Consider the following 10,625-nt stretch of genomic DNA (forward strand, 5'->3'; position numbering starts at 1 on the left):
TTAGCATCTCGTGCTTTTCCATTCCATAAAATGTATTGGTTGGAAAAAGCTTTGGCCCAAATATTCTGTTTATGTGGCCTAATAAAAAGTCCTAGCTTTCAATTCACACAGTAGATGTATCATATGAAAATCGGAATGATTAATCAAAAAGTTAAAATTTAAGAATTTAAATTAAAACATCATGTAGTCACTATACATCTCTGAAAATGATTCATCAAACAAAATAAACCTCTAAATAATCTTAATTATCACTTCATTTTTATTCAAGATTATAATTAATCAATAATCATCACTATTCACTACAATGGCCGTTGGTGGGCTGACAACAACCACACAAAAGTCTTTTCATACATCTAATAAGCTTGTTCAATTTTTTTGTGTTGTATAGCAAATATTTTTTTTAGTTAGATACCTTATGTTTGAATTTGATAATTTACGAGTTTGATATATATAGATATTTATTATAAATATTAAATTTTCAATATTATTAATTAATCAAAAATTATTTTAAAACAATGTTAACAAGATATTATAAAAGTTAATAAATTTATCTTGTGTAAAAATTTATAAATAGATGGCCTTGTAAAAAATTAAAACAAACATTTTACAATTAGTGCATATGATGTTTATTCATAATATTTTGTTTAATTGAAAATTATATTTTTAATATATCATATTAATAAAATAAATGTATATTAGTAATAATAAAAAAATTATTATTTAAATATGTTATTTAAATTTAAAAATTTACTTACAATTAAATACCTTACTATTTTAAATAGTTTTTATTAATGTCAATAACAAAAAATTCAATGTAAAATTATTTTATATAAAATTTATGTAAAATACATTGATAATGTAAAATTATTTTATATTGTTATCATAATTTTATTAATTTTCTCAATAACAACTTTAAAAATCATATTCAAGTTGATGTTCAACAAGTTAACATGACAATGTAATTTATTTTTATATTTACAATGCATAATAATTAAATGAATTACTAATCTTTAAAATATTCTCATAAACTTAATTGTCATGTACTTTTTGTTAATATAAAAATTTGTACACAAACTAATTAAGTATAATCCTTAAAAAAAATTTAAAAAAAAATTCAAGATACATAAAAATTAAATATCTTACTAATTTTAAATATTCTCATGAGTTTAATTTTCATAACTTTTAAGTTATACACAATTAATAAAAAATCATTTTTAAAACAAAGTTTATTTTATTCAATGATATTGTTGTACGGTAAGAGAATTGATTTATTGTATTTTTTTACTAAAGATGAATGTTAGGTATACCTTTTTTGAATTTTTTTTATGATTGAATAATTTTTTTTAAAATGATTCATTTATTAGAAGAAGAAAAAATACTATATTAAAAAGAATGTCAAAAAAAAAAAGACAGCTAACATTTTGTCTTTATTAAATTGTATAATGGTTATGAGCAAAGAAAATTGATTCAGATAAATAAAAACCGAGAAAATGGAGTTGGAACTCCGAAGACTTGGAGGTGGAGGCAAGCACGGAATTGCATAGAGATTGGAGTCAGAGATGGCAGCAATAACAATGTTTTAATTTCATTGGTAGCATCGGAGTTTGATGGTTTCAACGAAGAAAGAAAACAAAACCCCCATCCTTATTCACCTCTCTCCCTCCCAGAGAGGATTGTAATCATTCAAATCTAATAATAATGGCAGCAGTGTCAGGAGGAGGAGGGACTGAGATATGGAAGGCCCACACGGCAATGGCGATGGTGCAGTTATTCAACGGAGGCTATCACGTCATCACCAAAGTTGCACTCAACGTCGGGGTCAACCAAATCGTCTTCTGCGTCTTTCGCGATCTCATTGCCCTCGCCATTCTCGCCCCTCTCGCTTACATCCGCGAAAAGTACCCCACCATTCTCTCTCTCTCTCTCTTTCTCTCTTGTTTAAGTTTTTATTTTTTTATTTTTATCGGCAAATGTTAATTTGTTTGAAATATCAGTTGCGGATTCGAATCCGCACTTCTCTCTCCCTTTTATGTTTACCCTTCCTCAACAACCCAGGCCGACCTTATAACTCCTGTCCCTTGTTTATGCTTCTGTCATCAATTTACTGCTTTCTTTCATTAATTCTTTTTTTCTATCAGCTACCAACGCACTCTCTACTTTTGGTTAAAAACCACAAAATTATAAGCATAACTCAGTAAATAAACTCATAATTTTGTAAATTTTTAATAGATTTCAGCTAACAATGATGGGTGTGTTACTGGCATTTCGCTTTTCTTAAAGCGAATTTAACATATCGTATTTAACTTTTCTGTTTCTTTTCCCCCAAATGTTTAATGTTTTTTTTTTTTTTTCTTTTCGACAAACGTTACTCGTTAGTTTGTTAGTTCTTGATAGAGGGGAAGCTCTCCCCCTTCTTCCCTTGTCCCTTCATGACCAAGCCAACTTTGTATCTCATTCTTTTCCACAAATGTCAGTGTTATTGGTGTGGACTAATGGAGAGTGTTTTAGAATTTCCTGGGATGTTTCTGTATCCTATGTTTAGTGTCTCTCTGTTTGTAGGGTGTGCCTCATTGGTTGAAATTATACAGTCATGTATAATGCCTAATATCTACACTTTTCTTCCTTCTACTTTATAGTATGTTCTGATATTTAATTAATACCAAATGCTTTGTTTATTGTGATTGAGGTGTTTTAGCTATCGTCTCAAGTCTGGTTCTGCAAATATTGCCTAGATGATTGCTGATTTTGGTTCTGGTAGCATAGATTATCGTACTTTCTTTGCTCATATAACTGTTATACCGCTATATATTCAAACTTTAGAAATGAAATTTTAACTTGCAACTCTATTATACCCATTTCTCACCGTCTTTTCTTTATTTCTAATGCATGAGTATCCTATCCTAATCATGTCTTGTTTGTAGGCGTACACGGCCACCCTTAACAAAGCACCTTCTGTTGTCATTCTTCTTTCTTGGATTGACTGGGTGAGGTTCTGGATATAGCCTCCTACATATTCCCTATATTTGTTATGTTTGAACCAGTGTTTGGTTGATGCAATGGTATTTTTTGCTTCTTTATTCATGCTCAGGATATTTGGCAACCACCTTTTGTTTCTTATTGGCTTAAGCTATACTAATCCAACTTATGCTGCTGCAATTCAGCCAGCCACTCCGGTCTTTACTTTTCTGTTGGCTGTAATGATGGGGTCAGTTTCTCTCATTTTAGTTTCTACATATTATTGTGTTTTGTTAATTTATCTTTTTTTCTGGAACACACAACTCCACTCTATTGTGCACAGAAGTTTGTACATTAATTAAATTAATATACATCAGGACATAGAGTAATGTGCACCTTGATAAACTTATTCATGCAGTACAGAAAGAGTGAACTTGCTTAGATATGAAGGTCTGGCCAAGGTTGGAGGAACTTTTTCCTGTGTTTTAGGAGCTGTACTGATGGTTTTATATCGTGGTCCGGCATTGATAGGATATTCAGAAACAGACTTTGTATCACACAGTGAAATAAGTGCGAAAGGTCAACCGGAGCCTTCTGGATGGTTAATTAGTGGTTTACAGGATCTTGGATTAGACCATTTTCATCTTGGGGTTTTGTGCTTCATAGGGAACTGCATGTGCATGGCTGCTTTTCTATCCATTCAGGTTCATATCTTTTTGATATTCCTCAAATGATTGTTGAATACAGGAAGCATTAGGAAAAAAATGGTAGTATTAACTGTCATTTCTTATCTCTATTACTTGTCTTTTAAGCCCCAATTCCCTTGCATTATACACATGTGATGTGATTCTCTAATAGTCATAGTTTATGAATTGGACCAGATGATTCATCTGGAAAACCTGCTAACCAGCCTCCAAGCCTGTGTTTAGAGATCTGGTCCAATTTTAGCATCAAGCAGGTCAAACTCTCTTGACTTGCTTCGACCCACGACCTGACCTATTTTGATCTGATTAAGCTGCTTGCAGCAACACCATGACAGTTGCGGGGACTGCTGGTGAGAAGTGTTTCCTACCATTGAGAATTCTGAAAGGGTTAGGAAAGTCGAGTTTGAACGAGAAGATCAAGCATGGGCAACAATCAAAATGGTGGTTTTGGAAAGCAAATGAGTGAAACAAATAATAGAGCAGTGTGGTGAATTGGTGATGAAAAAAACAAGTGAAGTGAAAAACTAGGAAGAAATTTTGGAACAGTATGATGCAAACTAGAACCGACAGGACTAGATTCTACATAAATTAACTCAATAAGAAGAAATGAGTATGTATTAGTTCCTAGATACGGTGGAAAAACTCTTCTACTGCCACAGAGCCAAGCACCTACAAAGACCTTTTGCTCTCCATTTATAACTAACACAATATTTTCTTTGTGATGCCCCTGTTACCCCACACTCCCACCCATCAATATGCAACCCTAAACCATAAGTCAGTACAGCCCTCTTCCTTTACTTCTCTCTCTCTCTCTCTCTCTGTCAACTCAGCACTCAGAAGTCTGCCATCCCCCCCTTATTCTTCCTGGTGTTAACTTTCCAAACCTTGGGCCAATGTGCAAACTGATGTAGCAGCTGACCCTTAGGACCCAATGACTCATTTTGTGTCATAACATCCTGCATCAAATTCAAAATCAGCCCTGTCCTCTAGGATGAACTGCAGAAATTGACTGGGGACAGCGAATTCATCCTCCCTAGTGACCTCATCAGTAGATCTACCTTCCACTAGATCAATGTTTGACTAATAGTTCTCCACCTTCACTCGCACTCCTGGAAGGTAAGGCAACAACTGCTATTAACATATCATATAATAGCCCTTCATGATTTGGGGCAATTCCATCCCAATTCTGTAATTCCCAACAGCCTTCCCCAAAGACATATGAAACACAAGATGTATCTTGGAAGTAGCATTAAATTGGAGCTTATGAGCCATTTCACCCCAAATCAATGTTCTAGTCATATTGTACAATACCACTTTTTGTGACCCTACAGAGTCATGAAAAATTGAAAAGAGGTATTTTACCAAAAATTCTTCCCAATGTAACCACTGGATTGAAGTTTTGGGTTGATTAGCAATAATGCACCTCAAGTCTTCTAAACATATCCATTCACAAGCTCCTTTTGTCCATCAATTTCTGGGTGGTAAGATGAACTGATTTTAACCCGATTGAGTTACCTGCAATTTGAACAGCTCCTTCCAAAAGTTGCTCACAAAAATAGGATCCCAATCACATAATATAGACGATTTCCATATTAACATATATTAAATGTGCTTATCTAACACTTATAATAGCTTTTGGTATCCCTTGTAGACGCTAGGTTGTGGTGTTTGGTAGAGATAGTGAGCATACTGCAGTAGAGGGCTTCCTTGATGCTGACTTTGCTGGATCCCCTATTGATAGGAGATTCACTTTTAACTGTTGCATTCTTGTTGGAGGTAACCTTGTGTTACGGACTTGGGTATTATGGGGTGCTTAATATCAAGTAGTATGGGATGCTAAGTGGCTTGTTTCCTAGAAAAGTAAGAAACAAAGTTGTTAGGGTGCAAAATTAGAATACTGAGAAATGGGGCAAACTAAATGTGAATTGGTGGACATATATCATCTTGATGAGATTTTCTGTAATAGTGCAATATCTTTGAAGCATAGTGTGACTGATTAAGCTTGTGTGATTGATTATCAGCTTGAGTGGGATTTATAGGGAATAGTCATTACTTTATTAATTGCTATTGGGCTATGCATATTTCTCCTGTATTGCACTTCATTTGGTATAAATATATAAGGGGGAAACTAACAGCACTGAGTTAGTCATTTCCATTCTTAACTTTCTTTGGCAGCGAAAACATCCTTTTCTCTTTCTCCATTAAAATATTGTAAATTCACACATTGCATCATTGGATGATTCCCCAAGTTATCATGCTTGTTGGATCAAATGATTTATTAGCAGAAAAGTCACACTTCAGAATAGGTCATTTAAATTTCTTGAGTGATCAGATTAATTTGATTACTCAGCTTCATTTTTGAACAACTTTAATCTGTTATGTTTAATTTGTTATCATGAAATTTTTTCAGGCTCCATTATTAAAAAAGTATCCTGCAAACCTATCTGTAACAGCATATTCATACTTCTTTGGAGCTTTATTGATGGTAACTACATCATTCTTTGCAACTAATGAGTCAACTGACTGGAGATTGACACAATCTGAAACAATAGCCGTTATTTATGCTGTAAGTCACTAGAATTTTAAAGCAACCTTCAGTATCAGCTGTTATTAGTTATCTCTGATCATTGTTGTCCATATTTTTATTCATCATTTGTGTAGTTTTATTCTTGAACACTTCAAATGCCATTTTTATTTTTTTATTTTTAATGGAAGCATTCTCACTTTTTATCATTTCATTTGAGCAAAATGAACAGGTTGTTTTTGCATGCAGTTTTATAAGATTTCTTTAAATTTTGATTTGTGTTGGATTCAATTTTGATATACTGAGTATACTTTACATGGGTTGCTAACCTATATGGTTCCACTTCTACCATGAGAAAAACTATGAAAAGGTTATACTAGAAATGAAAACCTCACAAGCCTTGGTTATTGAAATGATATAGGAATTTATTGTTTGTTGATAGTGCAAAAAATCTACACTGACAATAGTCCTCAAGCGTATTCTTAAATCTAGTTGCATTTAACACTTGGCAACAATATTTAAGCAAATTACTATTATGCCCTAGATTTTACTTTTTTTTTTAAAAAAAAGTTTAAACTTTCACTACTTATTAATGTAATTCAAATGTGTTTGTATATATTTGACGAATTCATATCATAAACCTTAGGTGATATGCAGTTGACTATACTTTGATTTGTGATGCATAATACAGACAAATAGATGACACTGTTCAAAATTTCAATTGTAGTTGTAAAATTATTTTTTGCTGTTTTGTTTTCATGATCTATATTTGTTTTTTGTTCTTTTGGTTTCTTTTCATTTGTTAATGTATAGATATTAATTAAAAAAAGAAAAAAAAAAAGCAAAGAACAAAGCTATTCAGATTAAGATGAAACCAAATGTTTGTGTTCCAAATGGTGACCAGAGTTTTGTTCTGCAAATGATTTCTTAGCCAAAATTCGTGCCCAACAATTGAAAATAGAATCATAGAATCACTGAACAAGTTTGGGTGAAGCATTTGTCCCTGGCATATTTAATATTAGCAACCAAGTGCCGTGGCACATCCCCATTTATATGAACCATAGCCCACTATTTTGTGACCCAAGCAACTAAACTTGGCCTTATAATTGTAGGGAAAACCTATTTCTTTGTTGGACCAGCGTTTCAAATAAGATGGGAATTCCCTGGTATGTTTGTATGATTTGGTGGTTTCATTCTCTCCGGTCATGCAAGAGTGTAGGCAAAAAACAATTGATCTGCTGCAAAGAAAGAGGCTATGAATGTAACCAAAATTTGTATTTAGCTATATGCCCTAGTTGAGGAATGGAATGAAAGCTACCGGGCTGAATGAATGAGGGTGTTTTTATTTGAGGCGTGAAAGGAATGCAAGTCTTGTTTGTTCGAGCATGTTAGAACTAAGTGATCTTTATTTTATTTTGTTTCGATACACACTCAGTGATCCTTATATCAACTTTTAATCAATTTCCTTGTTTGTTCAGGGATTTATTGCATCTGCCCTTAATTATGGACTCATTACATGGTGCAACAAGATCTTGGGGCCAGCCATGGTTGCTCTTTATAATCCACTTCAACCTGGAGCTTCTGCTCTCCTATCCAGAATTTTTCTTGGAAGTCCAATTTACATGGGAAGGTACATTTTCTATTACCTCCTAGTTATTGATGCATTGTTGACTATAAGAAGCTATAAACCTACTCAATTGGTTGATGCTAAATCCAAAAAGCAGCTCAATATACTTTATTTTCCAGAAAAGATGCATAGTTGTCTAAATTAAGCAACACACTACTTTCTATGGTCCTGTTTGAATAAACTTCTTTATAAACATTTATAGTAGAAAAATAAGAAGATGAAATGAATTGAGCTGCTTGCGTAAGCTAAAATCAACTGATAAGACTATGTAAAAAAATTTTAGATTGTAGATTTATGCAACAATATAATGGAACATGATGATGTGTCATGTATTTATTTAGGTGTTGTTTGGAAGTGTTTTTACGTAAGATACAAAAATAACTTATGATTCTTAGAAACTCTTTCCAGCTTATTTCAATAAGCTTCTTTGTGTGCTTTATTGAAATATTTTTTTTTAAAAAAACAAAACATTTTAGTAAATTTCTTGATAAAGTTTATGGCATGAACTTTCATTTAATAAGAACTTATTGAATAAGCACTTGCTTAGGTTGTATATCTAAATGCATCCGTTGTCTACAAAACTTGTAAAGACTAGGTTGTGCACCGGTTTTCAGAAGTGGCATTCTGGGAAAAAATTATTTTATTGTTCTTCTAGTTTCTTATTGTTTTTAATTCTTTATTCATGCCTACAGCATCTTAGGAGGATCTTTGATCATTATTGGTTTGTATGCGGTTACTTGGGCGTCTTATAGAGAAAGACACGCAGCTGCTGGAGTTGTTTCGCATGGCTCTCGGGTCTCTGAATCACTTGTCCATGACAAGAGTTCTTTTAGGGTTAACATTTTCTCAGGACCCCCCAGCCTGTCCCCAAAGCCTTCGGATTAACAAAACGAATTGTGGAATTCCATGTAAAAAGGCGTCTCATAATTCTTTGTTGTCTTTATACATATAGTTGTTTTTGAAAAATTTAAGAGAATCGACGTTGAAATTTTTTATGAACTTGTCTACGATTTCGTAAAAATGATTTCGTAAAAATTTTGTTTTCTAACCATAAACTTAAATCACTTTTAATTGCTAAATTAAAAAAAAGAGGTTGTAAAAGTGGCTTTGTTGTTTTTTTTTTCTATGTTGTAAAAAGAATGGTTTTATTAAAAAGAATCGCACACCTTTTTTTTTTATATATTTTGGGCCTCTTTAGTTTTTCTTTTGTAAGTATTGTTGACAAAAATATCTTTGATGGAAACTAATTTTTATAGAGAAAAAAGACTATGTAGTGACATAGTAAAATAATTTTAGATTATCACTTGAAAAAAAAATCATTGTTTATAATAAGATAGTTGACTTCTATAAAATTACTTTAAAAGTCATATTAATGATGATTAGTTTTTTTTAAAGTATTATTGACAAAAATATCTTTGATGGAAACTAACTTTTATAGAGAAAAAAAGATTATGCACAGAGTAAAATAACTTTATACTGTTATTCGAAAATGAAAAAATCATGGTTTATAATAAGTTAATTGACTTTTATAAAATTATTTTAAAAATTATATTAGTGATGCTTTGTAATTGGATAATAGCATAAAATTATTTTGGTAGAGATAACATTAATTTATTAATTATGTGTTCAAGTTGGAGTTTATTTTACGGTTTGAGAGAATGAGGTGATGACATTAATGTATAATACCATTTTGGTAGAGATAACATTAACGCGTAATATCATTTTGCGGCGATAACATCAATGTCTCCTAAGTCTACGAACTGACATTTTGGTGGCAAATTTTGAAATGAACCAAAGTCAACTCTCTCTGTAAAGAGCACAACCGTTTGTGAAGAAGGAAATCAAAACTGAAAAAGTAAGAACACCGCTTAGTTTCATGATGATCCACCACAGAATGGTTCCTCCCCGATATCAGATAGTGTAGAATGAAAAAAGTTGGTATTGAATTTAATTCACAACCCCTTGTTCTGTCTATAATGATGGAACAAATCCACTACCTAGATTCATTATAATGAATCTGAAAGCAAACAAATCCAACATACGGTGCATTTGGTTTTGAATTTAATCCAACACTACGAGTTCGTATGGACAATTGTTTGTCATAACTTGCTAGTTCATTTGGAGATTGCGGAATGGCAAAGAAACTTAATGATTATAACTGGTCAATTTAGTTTAATATTAGATAAATCACCACCTTCAGGTAAATATTGAATTTTGATAGTAACTTTGATAATTTTGTCACTAATTTCAAATGAGAAAAACGCAATTTTCCAAAAAAAAAAAAAACCTTGGTAAAAGGAATATTGGCTCAAAAATGTTGGTCAGGGTATGACAAAGCTTAAAATTAAGAAAAAAAACGTATATACATATTAAGGAATGGTATTAAATTCCCTAAAAAAAGTAATTGTATTAAAGAACATAAAATAGAAATAGATCTTGTCAAATTGATCATTTTATCATAGATCTAAAATGAGAAAAATGAAATTTTCCAAGAATCTTAGGTAAAAGGAAATTTGTCTCAAAGTAATGTTGGTTAAGATATGAGAAAGCTCTTAGAAAAAAAAAGAATGATATTAAAGAGAAAAAAAAATAGAAATAGATCTTATCAATTACATTATTTTATCTCATCTCAAATTAAAAAAAAAATGCAATTTTCCAAAAAAACATAAGTAAAAGGAAATTTGGTTCAAAATGATTTTGGTTAAAAAAAAAAAGGAATGATATTAAAGAGCAATAACTGAAAATAGATCTCGTCACTTTACCTTGTATCCCAATTGAGAAAAATGCAAATTTCCAAAATTGCACTTGGTTTTTG

General features: G+C 31.8%; 1 protein-coding gene across 1 annotated transcript; it reads left to right on the plus strand.

Moving 5' to 3' along the window:
• The first annotated feature begins 1,459 nt into the window (after positions 1 to 1,459).
• Positions 1,460 to 8,845, plus strand: LOC100809051 (WAT1-related protein At4g19185). Its single transcript, XM_006599182.4, has 7 exons — positions 1,460 to 1,898; positions 2,922 to 2,984; positions 3,089 to 3,205; positions 3,374 to 3,659; positions 6,070 to 6,225; positions 7,662 to 7,813; positions 8,503 to 8,845. The coding sequence occupies exons 1-7, from the start codon at positions 1,699 to 1,701 to the stop codon at positions 8,693 to 8,695; spliced, it is 1,167 nt and encodes a 388-aa protein (XP_006599245.1). The 5' UTR covers positions 1,460 to 1,698; the 3' UTR covers positions 8,696 to 8,845.
• Positions 8,846 to 10,625: the final 1,780 nt, after the last annotated feature.

Source organism: Glycine max, chromosome 16 (genome assembly GCF_000004515.6).
Source record: "Glycine max cultivar Williams 82 chromosome 16, Glycine_max_v4.0, whole genome shotgun sequence".
Lineage (NCBI taxonomy): Eukaryota > Viridiplantae > Streptophyta > Magnoliopsida > Fabales > Fabaceae > Glycine > Glycine max.

Bases quoted from the DNA above. Each gene is read 5' to 3' on its own strand.
- LOC100809051 (XM_006599182.4), top strand. From the start codon at position 1,699: ATGGCAGCAGTGTCAGGAGGAGGAGGGACTGAGATATGGAAGGCCCAC. The intron at 2,985-3,088 runs GTGAGGTTCTGG...ATTCATGCTCAG, and splicing joins TTCTTTCTTGGATTGACTGG to GATATTTGGCAACCACCTTT. The intron at 3,660-6,069 runs GTTCATATCTTT...AAATTTTTTCAG, and splicing joins CTGCTTTTCTATCCATTCAG to GCTCCATTATTAAAAAAGTA.